The following is a 24,342-nucleotide window of genomic DNA, read 5'->3' as shown; positions in this document are numbered from 1 at the left end:
TTTGTTTAAAATGCAGCCCAATTTCTACTAATCTAATACTTAACGTAATCTACCTTAATTATCTAAATCCGTAGCTAATTAATAATAACCTACGTACATACATATGTGACTAATCGCATCAAAGTGAATGTCGCAAGATCTGGAGATTTGCTTAAGGCATCTGATCTACAATAAACAGATGAAAAATTAAATTATCTCTAGTCTACATAATAGCGTCCAATAATCATATCTTTGAGTTGAATAGGTACCTAAATTCGAAAAATTTTCTTTGTATTTTTTCCATACTAAGGCGCAATAGTTTAAACGAAAAGTAACTAGAGCGTTAAACAAATTAAGTAATGAATGCTGAAGAATTCCCGGCGGTTTCAGTAGATAAATCCGTTTGAATATTTCCAAATTATTTAAAGATTCACCTTCAACAGAACAATTATGATAAACAATGATTTCTTTCCTGGAATATGGAATAACAAAATATCAGGAGACTGGGTGACTTTGTTTCAAGATAAAGCTTCAGGTCATAAGCAAAGAGTAGCTTGTAGCTAGATAATAAATACATCGATCATGTCATTGATAATGAATCTAAGTTCGAACCCAGCAGTACACCACACCCGGATGAAAAAACTTTGGATAAGAAACTGCAATGTTTAACAAATAATTCTCGTCCCAGTCATAAGTAGGAGTATGATTTTATAAGTGTAAAATATATGGAGTTTATTTAATAAATAATAAGATGTAGTGATCTATCTCATCAAAGATCTTGCAATAATCAGTATAGATGGCATCTACTTGATATTCATGATCAATTGTCTCAGAGACGAATTGGGTGAAAATAGGCAGACTGGTAACTATAGATTTCTTCTCAACAAATCCGTGGTGAAAATGGGTTATAAAGCTTTGTGTGGTCGAGTAGCCTCGTAATTCCCGTTTGACGCATCGAAAATCATTTATTATTATAATCTGTCACATTATGGCATAATTTCAGATTATGGCACGATTTATCGTTCCACAAATTTGTCATAGAGAGAAAATGACACACCTAAGGTAATTTTTCGAGACAATTGAATTATTTGAAAAAACGTCAAAGCAGCCAACATGAACTGCCCTTTGTATTTTTTTTTAAGTGAAGATAAAAGTAAGATTTAGAAATTAAAATGTTCCATTATTGCTACTTCGACCACGAAACAGCGTATAATATTCGTTTATATAGCGGGATCATGACACTCATGAATTATGGCATTCGCTGGGCTCATGCGCTAAACTTTCATTCATGCCATAATCCCTTGCATTATAAACTAATATCATAATATACTATTGTGGTCGAGTAGCCTCATAGTTCCCGTTTGACGCATCGAAAATCATTTATAATCTGTCACATTACGGCACGATTTCAGATTATGGCACGATTTATCGTTTCATAAAGGTGCCATGGCGAACACCTCAAGAATTAGCATTATCTCTTATGTCTTTTAAGAATAAAGTAAAGCAGCTACTTATTGTGTACTAATTTCTATTTATATAAAATACACAATTTGGGTTTCCGATAACTTTAAGTCCAGAGGTGGCGGTTTTGATGTTAGATGCACTTCTTGTTGAATTAAAAGTAGTTTTAATCGGTGATCCAACTGCAACTGATGATTCAACTGTTTCTTTAATTCCAACCGACGATTCAAGTGTTCGGGCAACTTTCATTGTATCACTTTTCCAGTCTTTTCAAGGTCCTAATATCGGCACCACTATCCGCAAAAATTGTCGCAGACGTCCTCCGGAACGAGTGACCCGTGCACTCGGTAGCATTAGGTAGCTTCAAGTATCATTTTTCAATTTTTCTCGGAATTTGTCAAAATGTGTTGATTTCTACGGGATTACAGGTGCATTGATTGTTGTTATAATAATACAATGTTACAAAATTTTGGTCGCAAATTCCTATATGTTTTAATCAATGCAATATAATCAACTCCCAGTTTCATTTAAAACCGTGAAAATTCTTGGTCGATCTGTTTTGGTATCTTTAATGTGAACAACTACAACCGAACCTTCCTCTTTAACGTCATCTATACACAAGTTATAGAATTCTACTCTTCTGCAGGCCCCAAACAAACCAAAAATGGTAACCACCTACAACGATATTAGTTTTATGACAGCTACTTCTTGGGACATTGAAATCTTACCTTCACAAGCAAATAATTTTCATTTGGTGCACTTGTCAAAAACTCTATTAATTGCTCCTTTGAAAATACTTTTGACTTTTCTGGTATATGAGCGACCCTTCAGGAAGACAATCAATTTTGGGAAACTGACAATATCTCCGTTATTTTTCATTCGCAGCATACACTTGAGTTTTGAATAAGCACTCCATAACAATGAAGCTTTGTATTTCTTCGACTGTATAATAAAAGAAAACAAAATTAATATCGGCCTATTTAATTACCTCGCAATACCCGATCCATAAAGTAGGCAAGTAGAACTTGTTCCGTCACAGTCTCCACTTTTTGCTGTTTTAACCAAAATGGAAACAAGGTGAGGTCTCCTGGAGGACCTTCACTATCTGAGGAAATTGTTAATGATTTGAGGCGAGTTGAGCAGAATTCGCAAACATCTTTGACAAGATTTACTCAGCAGTCAGGAGTTCCTGTTGCAACATGAAATTGAATAGTGGGTATTGACGAAAGGAATACAGAGTATTTTTGGAATTAAAAAGAAAGTGAACATGTCCCTTGAACAAAATGGTGAAAGATTGCTACATTTACTGTGATGTTTAACTGCAACAAATTTATTTCCTTTTATTGTAACGAATTAGTTTTATTATTTAATAAGATATGAAACATTTAGGCAACCAGTTATAGAGACGCGTGTGATCTTTGTCATGCGTCCTTAGGCATTTAGTAAAGTTCAGATCTGAAAGGCGACACGTACTCATTACATACTTCGACCCTCTAATCATTTATAGAAACGTTATAGATTATTTTGTATATTATGAACTCGAAGGTTTTTGCAAAATTACATAAATAGTTTACAAACGGGTCTGTAATTCTGGTTCCTTTTTTAAAAATTCTCGTGAACAATACCTAGGTACAAAAAGTGAACGATGCCTTAAAAGTTTTTAAAACCTGGAGAATTTCATCTTCCGAAATTTGAGAAATCGCAACACCTAGGATAGGTACTTCACAACCAGTGAAATTGAATGTTAAATTACAAAACCATTAACGGTTTCAACTGATGCGTAATTCGGAATTTTGGTAATACATGAGATCTGAAATTCTCGAGCTGTCTTTCTTGTTATGAATATACGATCAAAATTTCTTCGGATTAGATCAAATTCATTTTGAATATTATAAACAGTAATTGGTAGTACTTTACAGGTGACCCGAAATGTTTAAATTAACAAGATAATAAAGTTTTAAAGCATTTTTTTTACTCCCGTATCTAAAACGTTATTCAGCGTGCATAAATGCACGGCGCTAGAAGAATCCGTGGATTTGAACTCTTTAAGCATAGGTCGAAGATATGTTTGAACTCATTAGTCACATCTTAGTTTCGTTCATTAAACACGAGTTGATAAAAACAATCTGAGATCTAGTTAGTTCCGAACGGTGGCATTTATCCTTAGCTATCACTTGTCATTTCGAAAAGGTTTCGGGCATAACTGAAATAAACTGCATTGTTTAATGCATGTGAACATTGCAAACACAATCGAAAAACAAAAGCTAAACATTCAGTAGAAAATCAACTGATATATTTAACAATTCATTAGAAATTAAAAAAATCGTCTAAGGTTATTTAAACAGAACTTTGATTTTACAAAATTCGATTTATTTTATGATAACCCCTACAAGTAAAAAAATATAGGAGTAAATAATACCAATCACATTCTAACAAAACATTCGATAAAAATGGGATTTGAACCCACACGGAGAAGAGCACAATCAAAACAAAAGCGAGAAATCGGACACATGAAAAACGTTTAAAATACTACACAAAAAGAAATAATAAAGTATTTGTAATAAAAATCAACAGATTCATAAACCACAAGTACGTGAGTATATTATTTTACAAAATTTACTTACTTACCACTTTTACCACGTTTTTACGCGATATTCCAACATACATACAAAATTTGGCAACCATCGGTCTGGTGGTTTCTAAGATTATTATCTATCTACTGAAAATCGACACAAACGACGATAGACAGATAGACGGAAACGGGGGATCTATATTGTTTCCTATTTTAGCAGTCATGAAATGTAGAGAAACCCTAAAAGTAAACATTTGTCCGGTGGACCCTACAATATTTCCTTAGCTTACTCTTCAGAAGTAAGAAGACAGTTATGTCACGTCAGGCTCCTATGAGTTAGTCCTTCGTGTCGTTCATTTAAAAAATGTGTGCAAAAATTAAATTCTTTACTTTTACAAATAAAGGTCCTGCAGAATTATCTCAACACAAAAAACTTTTAGCAAACTACCACGCCAGTTTCAGTTCGACTTTTAAATACCAACTTATTATTATTATTATTATTATTATTATTATTAAGTAGGTTAGTCTACAGGCACTGAGGTCCAATACAGACCAACACAGGTAGGACGATCAGAGATGGACTAATTCCCGTTACAGAAGTTATAACTACTACTTGGTCCAGTGGGCAGAGTTATAAGAAAATTTTAAAGAATAAAGATTTAATTAGATAAATAAATCAATGCAGGGAGTCGGATTTTAAAAACAGAATTGGGTACGAGGTAACAGTCTTGGACGACAAAACAAATTTTGTTAACGAGAAAGGAGCAATCAATTTGAGAATGAAGTCATTTTTTAAAGACTAGTCAATAGTAGTCAATGAGGAATTTACACGTCTAGTATTTATATCTTTTGCGAGTAAGCCAAATCTATTTAATAGAGTTCATGATAAACCTCTAACGGGATATGTACCATCTAATTTAAACATCAAATATTTTGCAAATTTTCTCTAATGAATTAATGTGAATTTGTGAAAAAGAAGCCCAGAGGGTACTGGCATATTCAAGTTTAGGCCGTACATACGCGAAATATAACTTACGCAGACAATTAATGTCACTAAAATTACTTCCACATCGTATAATAAGCCCAACAAATTTAAGGGCTTTGTCAGTAAGGACACTAATATGATTAGGAAAGGTGAGGTTACAGTCAAATGTGATGCTAAATCCCGAGTTGTATCTACTCTTTTCAAAACTGTGTTATCAAGTATATAATTAATATGAAGTGAATTATGATTGCTACAAACAAGAAGTTTAATAAGATCATTTTGTAATATTAAACAATCCTCTTTGGGCATAATTTCTTTGAAAACCTTTACGCAGTCAGCATACAGAGGAATGTTAGACTCGATACCTTTTACAATACTTATCATTAATATATACTGCAAAAAAAGTGGTCCTAAGACTGAACCCTAAGGCACTCCAAAGTGTGGGACTATTTTTTTTTTATACATAACCCTGATAAGTATTTAACAATTTGTGATCCACGCAGATAGGAACGAGTTAATTTAATAAGACAATTAGAGAAACTAATGTTTTCTAGCTTCACAAGTAATAAGGAATGGTTAATGTTATCGAATGCCTTGGAAAAATCCAAGTATCATCATGTCGTTTTGCATTAAAGGCATCAGAAACAGCCTGTGCAAAAACACAGCTTCGTGGACATACAGCGCCCATTAAGAAACCCATGCTAACATTCAATAATCCTATTACGAAGGTTAAAGAGGAGAAATTTATGCCAAACAAATTCAAAATCTTTTGCAAAATAGGCCTATAATTAAGAATGTCGTTCCTTTTTCCATTTTTAAAAATTTGGTGTACAATAGACCTTTTCCAGATGTCAGGGAAAATGTCTATTGTAACGCCAATTTCCAAAAATGAACATTATTATCCGTATTACCCAAAATTTAAAAAAAAGCGATTAGGTTTAACACCTATAATGCGTCAAACTTTAATACAACACAACACAATTGTCACTATTGGGCGGCAGGAAACCGTCAGTGCAGAGACACATGCGTTTTGTAACCAAAAACAGTCACAATCTAATGGCAGAATCTAGGGGTAATTCCTCGAGTATATCAAACACTTCCTAGGAAATGAATTGGAAAACGAGAAAAGAAAATCTTTTTAAAAAATAGTTTACATCACTCGTGGAAAAAGTAGTAATAATGCTAATAATGTACTTATTTGTAAAGATTTGTTTTATCAGTTAACTGTTCCAAATTTCAAATTTTATCAATAAATTACACATTAAATGCTACATTACTAAACACGTAAAAAATGTGCTATTTAATAGGCATAGAAAACATACCGCTTTCTATTTGTAAAAGAAGTTAATGTTATTTCTGGAGAAACCGTACACTCAGTATAGTATTTCCCGCAAATCATCCATTCCTAATAACGTTAAACGGCGCTCAATAAAATTCGTCACAAGTAATAATCTTAATCAGCTTTACAATTTTAATTACGGCAAGTATATTCTTAGTAATATTCTATTCGACGACAATAATATGATTACTAAGTTACAGCTACGGTCGTAGCAGACAAAATTTGAAAACATCACCTATTATTTTAAAAAATCTTCCAAATTTTTTCCAATCATGTGCGGGGGCAACTTCCATCACTCTTATTGACTATTTTTGTTGTTACATGGAACCTACTTTTTCGACATAGGTTAAAATTAAAAAGTCATATTTTCTTGAAGGGACTATATTTTTTATTTTTATTTACAATTGTTATCTAAATAAGCTAAAACATGCCAAACCCTTAAAATTCATACTTAAAATGTCTAACGTGATCTGGGGTGCGACTTCGTAACTTCGTATAGTAATTCCATTTCCCATTTTCACAATGTACCGTTTTAACTATAAGTTACAACCAAAGTTCAAACTACTTCGAAAAGAACGAACAAAAATACTCAGGAAATGTGGTTGAAACTTGAAAGAAATCAGCTGCAGCGAGTAGGGGATAAACGCCTGAAAAGTTGAAGTAAATTTTCGAAACTCAACTGGCTTTTATTTGGGTTTTTGACTGTGATTTATTACATCTTTCACCTGTGCAGTGTTGTTGTTGTATTTTTTCTTATTACAATGCGCTATGTTTGTAGTTTTAATTCCAGCGAGTATTCGATGACTGAAATCATTGCCACCTCAGTAACTTATTTTTGCAGAGGAGTTGCCAAATGAGCTTAAGTGATCGAAAATCCAAATTTAATCAGCCTTATAAAATGTGAGTTATCTCTAATGAAGTGATCTAGCTTGGAACTAATGAATACCACTGAAATCTAATATAATTGAGTGTCGGTAGTGGGTGCTTATCGATCTGGGATCTGAGACAGTTAATTTATGAACCGAGAACATACAATTGACCTGTTGCCAACTACGAGGACTGAAGCTCCTAGTGGAAAACATCGTTCAACGATTCATAAATTTTCAAAGAGGATACGGACCGTTCGCTTAGCCCCAACATTATATCTTATCATCACTGAGAGAATTATAATAAATTTACTTCCTTCGTTGACCGAGCTCCAACACACTGAACCTAGGAAGAGATTTCAAAATTCAATTTTATTTTACTGGAACAGCTACACATTTTATTTTACCTTTTTCCTATTTCTTAAAGACTATTTTATACGTCGTTAGTGGGTATCACAAGAAAAGGGGTAATTAAAATTAAAAAATGCACTCGTAACGTTCGTGTCAAGAAAAATATAGAGTCGGGATAACGATGATAAATTACCCCTGCAACTATGGTGCAACGTAGCCAAAGTGCAACAGATAAAGAAAAACACGTTCTTGACCGTATGCTTGTGACAGCACCCTAACCTGTTGAGTTCACGCAGCCTTTAAAAGCCTTCAACGCCGCCTACAAACACCCTAGTAATTTAAGTGATTACACAAGATTTGCTTACTGATAATGTCATATTAAGACATTCTACTTCCTAACTTCAGTCGTTGCAACAACAGCTTATTCTACATCATTTTTAAAACAAGCAATGACATGCGATCTGATAAGTTGAAAAATATTGCTAAAATTACAGACAATTCACAGATGTTAAACGATAAACTGAAGAAATTCGTTCTAGCAATCTAAACTTCATAGATTTAAATCGCCTTTAGCCAATGTATAGTATACTTTGTTTCATAATGTCATGCAACTACGATTTAGTATTTCGAGGATTCATGAAGTGAAGTTATAGATAAAAACTGAATGTAGATAGAGTACCACCACAATCACGTATATTTTTGTAGAACAGTTTACAATTTGAGCGACTTAGCAAATTTTGTAAAACAAAACCCATAACAAAAAATTATAAACTCACAGGCAAAACTTAGTGAAACGTAGTTTATATCAAGATTTTCAATAGATCTGGTAAGTTGAATGACTCAATCCACATCAAATTCTGTGAAATAAATATATCTTTGACATTGTAATAGGTTAAGGAACAATTAGGATACTTTCGCAGTTTTCTTTATTAACGTACGGGTCTCCAACTGTTGGTATTCCACCTTTTTGAATTAATTCTACTAGAGTAGCTTTGTATAGTAAAACGACACCCTAACAACGTTTGGATTGAGGATGATGATATTTAAGGATTAGATAGGTAGGTCATCTCTGAGGTTAAACCAATTGCTTTTTCAAAAAACTCTTGTATTATTCTTGCAAATTCTTATACAACTTCTTTATAAACAGGAATTGTCCTGTTGTTATTACTTGGTTGAGCTAATTCACATTGAAAATTGATTCGTTTGAATGTATCGTCGTTCTTATTATATATTTACTTTCACTGCCACAAAAAACCTGTTGCAACTAATTTTTGTATATAATAGAACGTGTGCATATTTGTAAGCAGTACCCAATACTTGGTAAGAACGAAAATTATAACAGACACAGAAAACACAAAACAACTAAAGAGAAAAAAGAAAAAACAACAAGTTACATTATGAAAGAGGACGAGGTCAAAGCAACATATCAACAAAAAATAAGATACTTATTTGAAGTAAATAACTTCGGAGATATAGAAACAAAACACAAATGGACATTTTTCAAAAAGAGTATACTAAAGGCAGAAAAAGAAAGTTGTGGAACTACAAAAATATCAAATTCACGCACCAAGAAAAGTCAGTGGTGGACACCAAATATACAATTCAAAGTCAAAGAAAAGAAAAACATCTGAAGACAACATACAAAAACAAAAAATGTGGAAGACCATCAACGCTATAAGGAGTTTAGAACAGAAACATGGGAGGAATTCCGTCACAGGATGAAAGCCAACTATAATTACAGAAAATCAGGAATTATTCTTTAGCACAATAGAACAACTAAAACAAAAAAAAATACTTACGTATGAGAAAGATGTAATGAAGAGATGAAAACAACGCTTGGAAGAACTAGCAGAAGAAGAATATATATTGTACAAAACTAGTATTAAAAACTGAATAAAATGGCAATATCTAAAAATCAACAAATATCCAAAAGAAATTTCCTTAAGAATACAAAACAAGCAAAATTACCCAGCACAATAAATTGAAAAATTGAGATATTGTGTACTTGTTTAAAAATAACTTTAGAAAGGCTAATGAAACCTTTAAAATATCCGTCAACATATAAAAACTAGTACGAAATTCTAACTATTATGGCTTTTTCTTCTTGTTCTTCTTCTTCTTCGTCTTCTGGTATTGTAGCGAGTCTCCTCGTCTTCATTACGAACCCACTACAACAAAAATTAAAATTAACTCAAACTTTCTTAATGCATATTCAAATTCATTATTAAAAACGATAGAAACCAACATTACAAAATTTGATTTAGATACACAATATTTAAATATTAAGCGAAAAACTGTTTCACTAATAGCAAAAAGAACTGCAGATTATTGACTTCTGAATTTAAACAAACGGCCTAAAGACATATTTAAACATAATTTTTTCCATCCCTGAGACGCAATTAATGTTGATGTGAAAACATATTCTTTAATAAAGACTTAGTACTTTGTAAGTTTTAGTAAGGGTAATTATTTTAATTTAAACATTGTAACGTAACGGTATTACGAGGATGGTCTGAGAAATTCTCGGCCTCAGTCATAAAAAATGAATCTATCACCTTGATTTTTTTTTTCCCAAATAGGCACATGTATTATAAGCTTACATTAACAATTGCTAAAGATTCTGTCAAAAACTTTTCTTCAAATCCATTTTTGAAAGCTGCGTGTTATGGACATTCCGCAAAATGGAGAAAATTGAGTATCGGTCTGTAATTAGTTTTATTGTTAAAGATGGTTAACACCGACCGAAATTCATACAAAGTTTTTAAAGGTGTATGGGGACTCTTCACCTTCATTTTCAACCATTAAGAAATGGGCTGCCGAATTTAAGCGTAGCCGTAGAAGCACTGAAGGTGACCCACGTGAGGGACGATCAAAAACTGCGACAACATCGGAAATCGTTCGAAAAGTACATCATATGGTATTATCTGTTCGACCAGTAAAGTTCGTGAAATAGCTGAGACTATTGGTATCTCGAAAGAACGGGTAGGTCACATTTTGCACCAAGAGCTGGATATTAAAAAGCTCTGTGCAAGATGAGTGCCGCGTTTTTTAACGGTGGATCAAAAACGGATTCGCGTGCAAATTTTGGAACGCTGTTTAGATCGTTTTAAAGCAAATACAGTTGATTTTGTGCGAAGATTTGTAACCATGGATGAAACTTGGGTTCACCATTTTACCCCAGAATCAAAACAACAATCTAAACATTGGACAGAAGCTGGTTATCCAGCGCCAAAGAAGGCAAAGTCCGTTGCATAGGCCGGAAAGGTTATGGCATTGGTTTTTTGGGACGCTAAAGGAATTTTACTTATTGATTATCTGGAGTAAGGTAAAACTTAACGCGGGAATATTATGCTAATCTACTAGATAGATTAGATAAAAAAATCGAGAAAAAAGGCCCGGTTTACAGAAAAAAAAAATCATTTTTCATCAAGACAATCCGCCTGTGCACAAAAATGTTATTGCAATGGGAAAATTGAGAGATTTAAAGTACGATTTGTTGGAACATGCGCCTTATTCACCAGATTTGGCTTTCTCGGACTTCCATCTATTCCTAGAACTCAAAAAATTCCTAGGTGGACAGCGTTTGGGGTCTAATTTTGAAGCTATCGAAGCTGTAGAGGCTTATTTTGAAGACTTTTCAAAAAACCATTGTAGGGAGGGTATAATCGCATCGGAGCATCGGTAGTTCAAATGTAGTAGACTCCAGAGAGATTATGTACAAAATTAAAAACAGTTTCAAATTTATAAATGTGGTCTTTCATTGACAGGCCGCGAATTTCTCAGACCATCCTCGTATAACGTTACCCTCGCCTACGAATTTTAAAGATATTAGATTCGTAAAACACGTACACGAATTTAAAATGTTAACTTAACAAATAGAAAAATATTTTTTTTTAAGATGATTTTAAAATATGATCTGCTGATCGAATTTAATTAGTATCTTCAATAATAAAATAATAATATTATACAACTTTTTTTGCGAAAATCTGGATACCTAGGGTAAAAAAATCAAAGTGGTTTCATAAACCACAAGAATAGAAGTATATTATTATATTACAAATAAGTAGGTAATTATATTTAGATGTTGACAGACGTCTTCAACATCCTTCGATAATAATTAGTTGCTTTTCGATTTGTCATTGTTGAATATCATATTTTGATTATATGGTTTAATTTTTCATTTTATGATTTTTTTTTCTTTAATATGTTAAAATATCACCGCAACTCTACTAGATATCAATGCCATTCCAGTCAAAAAACAAAATCACACCTACATGTTTTCTAGGGGTTCTTGTACATATTGCAAAATAGCAGCTTGAAGATAATTAGTCCTAATATATGTATATCCATTTTTTTGGATGTGAAGCGAATTCCTCTGGTGAAAAAAACACGTATAAATTAATGCTAGAGACATTGCTGACCCCTCATAAACTCTTTCCCACTCCAGACTCATACTCCTCCCGACTCCAGACTTGTCATTGCGTTTTAACCACATTTTCCTTGGTCTTCCTCTTCTCTTCCGAGTTTCATCGCCTGAGACTAATATCACTTTTGCTGTTTTATCGTCTGATAACCGTGCGAGTTGTCCTACCCACTTTACTCTCTACCTTATAATTTCTGCGACGATGTCGAACAGTCCATACAAATCAGTTAATCTTTGATTCCTCTCTTTTATTCCCTTATGAACTCCTCTCACTATTTTGTTACCCATAGTTTTAAACTTCTTTCCACATTCTTGTTCACAAAACACATTTAATTAAATCAGCTTATCATAAGTAAGTACACACTTTTGCAAATCGTACGACTTTATTTAATCGAATAACTTGCCTCAGAGATTTATAAAACTGCTGCATTTTCCAGTTTTCTTCTTCACTTTCCATTTTTCTTTATTTTTGTTCAAATTCTCTCTCTTTCTCCCTCTCTCTCTCACTCTCTCTCTTAATGTCATTCCTAAAATTAAATTAAATAAGTTGGGAGACAGCGAGTCACATTATCTAAGTTTACTAACCAATTATGTTGTAATATGCAGTCTACCCACACTTTATATTTAGATCCTGTAACGTCATCCATGTCAATCTTATGAGCTTTTCAGGTATCATCACCGTTCTCATTGTACAGCACAGCTTATGTTTTAGAAATAGCACAAGCTAGTTTAAATTCTGTGAAAAGCATAATTATGAAAACCTAAATTTTAACCGTAATTATTAATATGGTGTAGTTTACGGTTTGCATTAGTTTTTCTTAGAAAATTGGCTACTAATCCATTTTCTCCTGCTTTTTCCTTTAGCGTCTTGACAAAAAAAATTCTGTATCAATAAAAAGCTTCTCTATTTTGATCTATTTCTTAGTTGTTGTCCCCACTTTTTGACATACTTATTTAACCTCTGTTAATGCCACAAATTTGATTTGATTTGATTTTTCTTGTGGTAGTAGATCTTCAGGTGACCAAGTGCAATCAATCTGCCTTATCAGTTCTAGTGTTTTGCTACTTTCTAGGCTTACCAGCGCCTTAATTCTTATTGTAGCGAGGTCCAAGTAATAATGACTAATTTCATGTTTTTGAAAAAAAAAGATTTAAAAATGAGTCAATGAGTTAATTTTGTTGCTTAAATAAAAAATTTCTGAGAACACATGCGTTATTATATAAAAATAAAATTTGCAAAATCAATTTTTGTAATTTACCTAACAAGCTAGCAAGAAAAGTTCTGTTAAAATAACTTCAGTAATTTTTTTGCTTTTTTATATCCTATGTAGGGACTAAATGTTACTACTTTTTGCAGATGCTTTGAATTCACATTTAAAACCACTATCCGATTTGCTCTATAATCTCCAAGTCTTTCAAAGAAACAGAAAGAAACATCGTTCCATTCAACCTATCTTAGGCCATAATACTTCTATATTTTGTGCCTACCTCATTTCATTGTTTCGATGTCTGACACATAAGCTTCGCAATAAGTAGAGATTTGTACACAATATTAGCGAGATTTTTTGCTTCCCTGCTATCTGCAGCCCCCTGATGCACTCGTAATGAGCCAGAAATTAGTTTAACTACGCAGCTATAATTTTGCGCCCGTGAGCTTAGAACGCTCGATTATCTTCACAATTAGCTTGAAAACCAAGTTAATGGCAACATTCTTAAATTTTGACTTTACAAAAAGGATCAATTTTTCATAAAAAATTATACTACTTAGTTTTTTAAACATGTAAACACCCAAATTGTAATAAATAAAAACAAAATCAGTGATGATTTTAATTATGACGGTAACATGGAATGCCTTTGCCCTAATAAAATATTCACAGATACCTTAGATGCCCAAAATTGGAATTTTGTAGAACGTCCTTTTAAAAAACATTATTATTTCAGTTTAAAATGTTTCAACGAACTGCCATGTAGGCCTCGGTTACGGCTCGGCTTCAAACTTCAGATCGACCGGAAAGTTCTTCTTTATGGCCTTGTTACACAAGTAACTATTCTATAGTACTATACGAACATTTTTAGGTTTTATTTTTTTCATTGATTTTTGTAATTATCTAATTTTCATGCCTAAATTTTTTATATATTACATTATAATATCTGGTTGACCGAGCTTCGCTCGGCTCGTTTGATAGTATTACGAGCCCTAACAACTAAATATTGGGACACCAAAAAATTTTTATAAAAAAATCACCAAACTTTTTAACAAAAATGTAATTTATTTTAGATAATTAAAATTTTAAAATTAATTCGTTTTGCAAAACTGTTAATGTTTACAGCACAACAAAAACTGATTTCTAACTCAAACAGTGACATAAAACTCTAAAACAACGTAACATTTTGTGACACATAAATATTGGGACACAGCAAATTCAGTAACTGGTCATATCTCCTTTTGCCTTAATAACTGCAGGAATTCTTGCCATCATACTTTCAACTAATTTTCTACAATACACAGGAGTAGTTACCGTATCCTACACTCGCTAAATTTCCCGTTGAAGATTGACAATCGCTTGTGATGGATGATTTCCTAAATATTTTTTTATTTCACGCCATACCGTCTCTACTAGATTAGGATTTGGGCTATTCGATGATCAGGGCAAACATTTATATTATTATTCTTTGTAATAAGTGTTGTAGGTGTGTAACTTGAAGCATCATCCTGTTGAGAAATATAAATATCAACAGGATAGACTGCTTCAGTAGTTGTTAATATTTTTTTACAAAGTCTCTTGATATTTGTTTGAATTTGTAATTTCCCTTCCATGAAGGTTGTTAACTGGTCTTTAAATTCCGTTAATAGACATGCACCCCCAAACCATTTTTCCGCTTGCAAACTTGACTCTTTGTTTGAGATAATCCATATTAAAATTCCTTTTTTATTTCAATAACTCTTTTTCGACTATTATCTCACCCAGACATCAAATTTGGACTCAGCGTTATATATTACTTTTTTCCAATTTTTATTTTGGTCATATTAACCGATTTTTCTTGTGGGCAGTTTTTAATTGTGGTTTTACTTTAGACTAAAATAATATAAATAAATAATAAAGTCCATCAAAGATAGCTTTATTTAAGATTTACAATGTAAAAACCAAGGCCTGATTTGTGTATGCATTCGTGACAATATTGTCTTGAAAAATTTAGTTGGTTATCGCTATTCCAGCAAGTAGTAATTTCTCTTGAAGTAGTCCGTCGTCCACTTTTATAAATTTTCATCAGTTATCGCTGATCACGCGGCTTCACAAGTGGTGGCCTACCGGGAATTTTACCTTTTATTCCGATGGTACCTCTGTCTGTGTAATATTTTACGACATTTACCATCGACGACTATAAGCTATTTGGAACAAATCTTCACTTTTTCTTAGCGATTTTCCCTTGAGGTACTAAGAAATTATTATTTTCAGAACTTTTACTAAAACTAGCCCGCCGCTAACTATTTTTTTCTAAATAAAACCACTACTAGCATGAAATGCTACGATCCCTATAATAATGGCAGCATTTACCAGCTACTACGTTTGTATTTCGATGGTATACTTAGCAAATTTTCTCGGGTGTCCCAACATTTAAATGTCAGCAAAAATTGCACATTTTTTAGTTAGGTGACAATTTTTGCGCTCTAAGAAAATTTATTAATTTGCAAAATACCTCACTCTCTGCCAAAATAGATGCCCATGCAAAATTTACATTTAGTCCGAACGAATTGAATGATATCAAAAATATCTACCGGAGTTTTTTGAGAAATTGTCTGTGTCCCAATATTTAGTTGTTAGGGCTCGTAGTTCAGGTTAGCATATATAAATATATGTGACTATTATGCAATCCTTACTATATTTCGTACGTGAACTCGGTCAAAAATAAAATTCAAGAATGTATATCAGTCAACACTTTATTTTATGTAAATACCTTTATAACTTAACCTAATACCTCCTTCCACACTATGTTGCGGGTATGTCGAGGATTTTCTTTTGGGAGGAGAATTTTTAATGTACTTGGTCGTTTCACTCGAGAAAATGCCACATACAGCATGCCATGCATAAAAACTGGTGATTTTAAGTCCACTCCAACAAACTCAAAAGTTTGGCCCTGAGCTTTATGTACTGTCATGGCAAATGCAGGTCTTACTGGGAATTGGTGTCGCTGCATGGTACATCCGAGTTGACCTTTTGATGAGTCCAACGTAATTCTAGGTATATGTACTTCTTTGCCAGATTGTTCACCAGTAACGATTTTTGCCTTTATTATGTTATTACACAGGCTTGTCACAATAAGCCTGGTTCCGTTGCATAGACCTTCTGATGCATCCAAATTACGCAGCAGCATTATTAATGCATTTTTTTTCAGTTTTAATTCGTGTGGTGGCAAGTCTGAAATGTTGACTGAATTAAGGAATTCCGTTGTGAATTCGAGTGCTCTTTCCGGTTGATCTTTTATCGAGTCATGACTATGGTAGATTTTGTACTCTCCGGGAAGTTTGGCAATGATCTTATCGTTAATTTTATCAACATCTTTATTGAGTGGCGCGAGTATTGCTCTGTCTTTCATTCCCTCATAATTTTCACTGGCGAAGCAACTTCCAAACACTTCATCAATTAGATTGGTATTTGAAATGATATCTTGTGATAATTCAATTTCTTCCATTGTATTTAATGGTAATTCGCCGTTGCCTAACCTTAGGAGATATTCAGCAAATTGCCGTTGCTCTATATCAACGCGCATGTTTTCTTCTAGCGTAAACGTCTTGAAACGCGACCATAAAGAACATCTTTTAATAGAAAGATCTAATAATTCACTTTTATTTGCTCGCGGCTGTACAGGCAGACATTGCCGAAAATCTCCCCCTAGTACTATTACTTTTCCACCGAAGGGAAGATCCGGGTTTCCAATGGATCTTAACAGTTGGTCAATATTTTGCAATCCATATTTTGGAAGCATCGGGGCTTCATCCATCAGAAAAATATCTACTTCTGCTAATTTTCTGGCTTTCGATGATCCTGATTTAATACTCGACGCTGAATCTGATGTTAGTGGTACTTTCAATCCAAAAGTTCTATGAGAAGTTCGACCATTAGGCAGCAATATGGAAGCAATACCTGTAAATGCCATGCATTTTACATTGCATCGTTTTCCAGTGAGCATGTAGTAGAGAGTTTTATAGATGAAAGTCTTTCCAGTGCCCCCTGGACCATCAATGAAAAAGCATTTTGCTGTTTCAATATTTGCATCATTCACAGCTTGAAGAATGGCATCGACGATTTCTATTTGTTTTCCTCTAAGCAGTTGATACATTTGCTCTCCTAGGACCGCTGATTCATCTGTGTTCAGAGTAGCCTCATTGTTTTCCATATCGTAACCCTCAATGTCCTCAAAGCCAAAAGTTTGTACCCAGTATTTGAAATTTCTCCCTTCTGTTGCTTCGGTGTTCAATTTATGGGCAATAATTCTGTAGGCGCGCCTAACTGCATTTTCTACAGACTGTCCATTTCGTCGGGCTGCGTATATGAAATCTTCTGCCAAATGTTCTTTAAATGTTTCCCATAGTCGCTTTGGGTTTTCGGGAGATCCGTAAATTAATATTTGTATAAAAAGGCTTCGCATTGCTACAGGCATTTTAGATACTGCAGATTCTCGCAAACCTTCTATCCATTGTTGATCGTCATAGGTTAAACCCCGCGCTAAGCAGGCTTGCTTATATGTCTCATACTGAGTGTCATTCACAGTTCGAAGGTCTTCGAAACTTGTTGCGTCTTTTACGTGATACAGTAACAATCGCAAATGGTAGAGTTCCGGTTGGGCAATGTATTTCACATTGTGAATCCTACCAATGACTCGCAATTGACGACGTCTTTGCACCCATTCACTTGACCTTCCGATCCATCGGAAATGTTCAGGCATCTGCCAATAATAATGATACTCCATATTCTCCAAATGTTCATTTAACTGATTAAGTCCTCTCTGTTGTTTAATTTTTTTATTATGTCTAAAATATGCTTCTAAAGTGGATCCTCTTTGACCAATATCGGCCAGATCTTCTTGGGCTTGATCTAAGTTTGCGATTCGATATTGACCTGGTAAATGTATGTTCAATCTTTGAACACTATGACTTTTTTTTTGAATTTCAAAAGCAAATAATCGCCAACATGCTTCTGGTGGCGTGACAGAGCGTCCTTCAATGTATGTGTTTGCCTCATTATAAATTAGCGTTCTTTGTTCTTCTACAACTTTAATCGATGCGCAGTCGTGTCCTTTATAAATGTATTTGTAAAGATATTTTACAGCCAAAATACTCCCTACATACTCAACGTTAATATGGCAGTTAAATTTTTTCAATAAATATGCGTTGTAGGGAACTACATGGCGATTATCCCTTGTTATACGATGACCATTGATATCTTTACGATAAACGGCTTGTTCATGTAAAAACTGGGGACTTTGAGGGTCCAACTGTGGATTGTAGCGGCGTCGGTAATTCGGTTTACCATCATCGACCAAAGTTGTTACTTCCTGAAACGATTTAGGGAAGTCAAAGCGACACTTTGTTGTTCCATTTTTATTAGCCATGCATGTCGCATTAGGATTATGCTCTCCACATGGGTTGTGAATCATCCATTTCAGTACCAGTTGTCTTAACTCTAAGTCGTAACTTCCTGGTATTTCGGATGAAATCAAGTCATCAAGCTCTTCTGGTCGATGAATCTTATCATTAGAGGACATAATCACCAGTAAATGCATATGTGGTAACCCTCTTTTCTGAAATTCTATAGTATATACAAAAGCCGATACCTTTCCAAAGATCTGTTTTTTGTCCAAATCTTCTATTATTTGGTCGAATTTTAACTTAGCAACTCGGGCCACGATATCAGGACGATTCTGTGGAAGCTGCTCTAAGGTTGTCCCGTCTTCTAAATCTATTCGCAATGCCTGTTTAATTTCTGGCCAGTTAGGATTCGATGTCATGGTGATAAAGAAATCAGGCGATCCAAGCTGTCGAACAATAGCCATTGCATCTTCAAAATGCTCTGTGTAATATCTTGTCGAGCCAGGAAAGGAGGATGGTAAAATTATCTTTTCACCAATTATGGCATTTTTTTTTTCGGCTAGTTCATTAATGAAACGAGCTACTCCCGTATATTGTTCTACGAGGATCTTGTTTTGATTGCATTTTATCCATTGAATGCGGTCACGCTCAACGCGAATGTAAGTATCCACTAAATACTGTTGAAATAATCTGCCACCGAAATGAAGTGCATTAAATGGAATTTGTCGTACATCAGGTTCATGTGTTGATGGTACTTCCAGTAAGAATTTAATTAACTCAGGCCGAAACGAAAGTCTGTATTGTGCCAACTCAAGCCGAGTTAAATTACGGCGGCTAGCATATGGCTCTTGCAGTTGCAAGTCTGTACTATAACCATCCGTGCCTGCCGGGTAAAATAATGGATAAGTAAATGGCTCTACACGTTTATCAATATTCTTTAAATTGACAATGTTTTTATTACGCTGATGAACAATCATTTCGTTATCAGGAAAGCTCTGATCAGCATTAAGAGTAAATACTGCACATACCTCATTACAGGCGGGTATGTTAAACCTTCTATGATCAGCCTGCTCTGGCAGCCTAAATAAAAGCTTAACGTGTGGTGGCGGTATTCCTTGGGCAAAAGTTAGCCGATTAACTTCTTCCTCTACCTCTCGCATCATTATATACCCCTGTACATAACCATTTTGCGCTCGAATAATATATTCCAATAACTCCATCAGAGAGGTACTGATTCCAGAATTAAGCGGATGATGAACGCGTTCGCTAACAGCATTATCAGGATCTAAAAAGTATAGTTGGCCGTACTGTGGCCGCTCAAAGACACCTTGAATATTCTGCGTCGGATGGGCCGTCATATTCATTTTATGATATACCTGTCCGCAAACAACAAAACTATAAATGCCATGGCTATGTATTGTTCTGTCATCTTCCACATTGAAAGATGCTAGCGCAAAAGATGCATTTATGTTTCTTATTCTTCTGTGGAATTCTTCCGAATTCAGGTGACGGTTCAGAAAGAGACGTGCTAATTCATTTGAAAATTGTGGTGGTTCCATTACAATTCGTCCATGCAAACAACAGTCGCCAAAAGAATTAATATTTACACGATTAGAAACACGTTCCTCAGGAAAATGCAATGCACCACAATGGATACACAAAATTTCAAATGGTCCTAAGGTATAATATGAGACATCCGCACTAACGGCGCATTTATATGTTGGTAAGTGATTCATTTCTAAATCTCTGCGGCGTCTTGCCTCTCGACGCCTTTGTTCTTCTAGGCGGTGCTCTCGTTGTTCGTTAGTCTCATAGGCAACGCGTTGAGATGCACGCTGTCGCAGATCTTCTAGTCGTTGTTCACGTTGTTCGGCACTTTCACAGGCCACTCGTTGAGATGCACGATGTCGTAGATCTTGCAAACGTTCCTCTCGTTGTTCAACACTTTCACAGGCCACCCGTTGTGACGCATGCTGACGTAAATTTTCTAACCGTTCTTCTTTCTTCTTACTACCTTCAGCCGCTCGTTGTAACTGACTGCGTTCTCGTAAAACCCTTAAATCATGGGATCTTTCCTCACTTATAATCTTGGATATATTTTGTAGACATATTACTTTAGCAGCACGCGTGGGTCGAGCTGATGGCAGCGATTCTTGAACAGAAACCTGGCTAGACTCATTTTCATCGAGGTTTTCTTGATGGTCACGTCGATTTTGATTAAGATTTTCTTGAAATGAGTCTTGGCTACTCGAAGTTCGCTCGAAGTTAAACGTTTTTCGGGGACGTCCACTATGCATTTTGAAATGCCGGCACTAACTAAAAATTCACATTAAAAAAGAAATTCCGTTTAAACACTGATGAGTGACATTAAACAATAGAAAACTGGAATTATTGTTTGACATTTATTACAATGTCATTTACTACCCAATCGCTGTTTTCCAATCACCCTAGTTCTCTATCTCTTTCTCGTTCTCTTTTTCTTCCTAGTTCTCTCTCTATCTCTCTCTCCCACTCCGCCTTTTCCACTCCCTCCCACTCTCCCTCTTCCTTTCTCCCCCACTCCACCTCTTCCTCTCCCTCCCACTCCCCCTGTTCCTCTCTCTCCTTCTCCCTCTTTAAATACTAACAATTCTTTAAAATTTTTAATTAGCATCTAATCCATTAAAAATTAACTTTGGTACATAATTTAATCTTCGGATGTGTGAGCGTGTATAATGTATAATATCTGGTTGACCGAGTTTCACTCGGCTCGTTTGGTAGTATTAGATCAGATTAGGACAGATAAATATGCGTATAGTATGCATTTTGAAGTACACGCGCTACTTAAAAATACACATTAAAAAAGAAATTCCATAAGCAGTCTTTGTTTTAAACACTGATAAGTGACATGTAGAGATTAAAGAACAGAAAACTGGAATTATTGTTTGACATCTCATTTGTTACCCAAGTTTTCTCTCTGTCGTTCTTTTTTTTTCATAGTTCTCTCTCTCGACTCTAGAAAAAGGTCACAACCACATTCTTACTGCCAGAAAGAAGAGTTTCGCCTCTGGTGTGGTTAACATATTGAGTTAACGTGCTCTTTTGTGTTATTCCTAATTTCTCAATCTCAACCCTGCTCCCGAAGATGCCATTTACGAAAGTGTGCGAAACGTTGAGCCCAAAAACTCAAATAACACGGTCCCATCCCGGAAAACGATCACATGTTGACACTGACCGTGGAACCTCTGAAATGAATGCTTGACAAAATAATCTCAATTCAACACACTTTCGTGTGCCTTTTATCCGCTCACTGTTTAGTTTTTGGTAAATTTTCTCACCTCAGGAGGTGAATTTCAACGTCCTCTATACAGTGGAGTATGTTTCGGTACGTACAATTGAAGATAAAAAGGTACGTCAAACGTACTGTCAGACTGTCACCCAAACTTCTCATATAAAACAATCTCGTGTTCGTGTAGTGTCATCTGATGTTGCCTAGCAACAAATATAATTCACTGCCTGAAAATTGCTGAAAATGCATGAAGCTGTAATTTTCAGAAGTTAAAACTATGATCAATCGATTTCTTGACCCAAAAAACCCCTAACCTGTAAATTTCATCGAAATCGTTAGAGCCGTTTTCGAGAAACCCATTACATATATATATACAAACTTTGCTCGTTTAATAGTATTAGATTTGGTTGCCTATCTAGTGCGCATGAACCGTAAATAGTGCTAGACATAATCTGAATTCGACGCACATTTGTGTGCCTTTTATCCGGTCACTGTTGAGTTTTCCGTATATTTTCTCACCTCAGCAGGTCAATTTTAACGTCCTCTTATGCAGTGGTGTATGTTTCGGTACGTACAGTTGAAGATAAAAAGTTACGTCAAACGTACTGTCACCGAGACTTCTCTAAAACAATCTCGTTTAGTGTCACCCGATGTTACCTAGCAACGAATATAATTCACCGCCTGAAAATTGCTGAAAATGTATGAAGCTGTAATTTTCAGAAGTTAAAACTATGATCAATCGATTTTTTGACCCAAAAAACCCCTAACCTGTAAATTTCATCGAAATCGTTAGAGCCGTTTTCGAGAAACCCATTACATATATATATACAAACTTTGCTCGTTTAATAGTATTAGATTTTGGCACGAATAAACTTTACTTTACTTATTAAATACAAATTACGACGAGATACTTATATAAAATACTAAAAACGTTACTAAAATTATAATCCTCAAATTTACATTGCCGAAACCTTTTTTCTAACTTTTATTTCTTTTAAAGATTATTTTGTTTATCTCTAAGTACACTCACCGGCAAAAAAAGCGAATCACCCAAAGTTTGTATTCAAAATGGTTTCTTTTTTAAACGTTTGGCTATAGTCAATAGCAGTTTTGAAAAAATCACACAAAATATACTAACACTAGGTTTTTGGTTCTTTTTTGTACATGATATGAACCTCAAATCTGAAGATGATAAGTTTTTTCCAACAATGAGATTCGCAGTTGTGACGTTTAGAGGGCATTAACAGACGGTTTGTCATTGTGATTTGATGAAAACTGTGTTTTTGTCAATTAACATGAGTATTGTGGCCATTAATGCAGCACGAGCAATTGCTCTTATTCAGGATGGTTGAAGTTAACGGTACGTTGCCAATACGTTAGGGGTATCACAAGTGAGCATTCACAGAACTGTACGACGGTTTAATGAGACTGGATCATACAGCCGAAGACCTGATTCGGGTCGTCCAAAGAAAACATCGGCTCAGGATGACCGTTTTTTAAAGCTGACCGAGTTCCGTAATAGGGATACGACCGCAGTTGAGGCCAGAAATCAACTTGAAGGAACACGAGGAGTTAGTGTAAGTGAAAGAACTGTAAGGAAAAGGTTAACTGCAGCTGAATTGAGGGCCCGTAGACCTGCAAGTGGCCCAGAACTTCTCAAACGACACAGAGTAGCCCGACTTGCATTTGTGCCAGAAAACGTTAACTCGGATCTTGCCCAATGGGGCCAAGTACTCTTTACAGATGAGTCGCGTTTTTGTCTACGTTCTCCTGACGGCCGCCAAAGAGTATGGCGAAGAAGAGGCGAAAGGTAGGCTCAGTGCAATATTGTTTGCAGACTAAGTTTTCATGGAGGTTCAGTGATGGTCTGGGCAGGAATTTCTGCCGAGGCTCGCACGGAACTTGTAGTGGTGGATAGAGGCACAATGAATGCTGATCGATATGTAGCAAATATTCTTCAAGAGCATGTCGTACCTTTTGCTCCTTTTATTGGCGATAATTTTATTCTAATGCATGATAATGCTAGACCACATATCGCTAAAGTTGTACAAACCTACCTCGACGAATTCGGGATTTCACGTATGGAATGACCAGCACGCAGTTCCGACCTGAATCCAATTGAGCATGTGTGGGACATGTTAGGTAGACGTATCAGAGCACGTGTGCTGGCCGTACAACACATAAGAGATCTTGCAAATGCGCTAGTTGAAGAATTTTACCAATTAGCCCAGGCTGACATTAGACACCTCATAGAAGGCATAGGAAGACGTATGGCAACCGCAATGCAAGCTAGAGGCGGCAACAGTCGTTAATAATGATATGTTAAGTAGTCTTTTGTTGGTTTAATGTAATGGATTTTCTGGTATTTTTTAATAAACTCGTAATTGTTGCAACTTCAGCGAAGGTCCCGTTACCTTCTCATCTCCTTTGTCCTAGATAAACTAATTTGTCTTATAAATGTGACGCACACCAGAATTTATTGAAGATTTCTACAAAAATATTAATGATT

At 34.9% G+C, this 24,342-nt stretch overlaps 2 protein-coding genes across 5 annotated transcripts in view; one reads left to right on the top strand and one right to left on the bottom strand.

Annotated features, from left to right (window-relative positions):
• The window catches only part of Fife (fife), a 295,802-nt gene that overhangs the window by 225,848 nt on the left and 45,612 nt on the right, over nt 1-24,342 (top strand). The gene's annotated exons all lie outside the window — the stretch shown is intronic.
• LOC135135244 (uncharacterized) lies at nt 14,400-20,862 on the bottom strand. Its single transcript, XM_064064266.1, has 2 exons — nt 16,100-20,862; nt 14,400-14,472 (listed from the first exon to the last, which is right to left on the bottom strand). The coding sequence occupies exons 1-2, from the start codon at nt 20,860-20,862 to the stop codon at nt 14,400-14,402; spliced, it is 4,836 nt and encodes a 1,611-aa protein (XP_063920336.1).

The sequence above is a fragment of the Zophobas morio genome, unplaced genomic scaffold (genome assembly GCF_036711695.1).
Source record: "Zophobas morio isolate AGI-343-1 ecotype UQ-CSIRO unplaced genomic scaffold, CSIRO_AGI_Zmor_V1 ptg000024l, whole genome shotgun sequence".
In the NCBI taxonomy this organism is placed as follows: Eukaryota; Metazoa; Arthropoda; class Insecta; order Coleoptera; family Tenebrionidae; genus Zophobas; species Zophobas morio.
The sequence above is the reverse complement of the archived record's forward strand: the minus strand, read 5'-3'. Positions and strand labels throughout refer to the sequence as shown.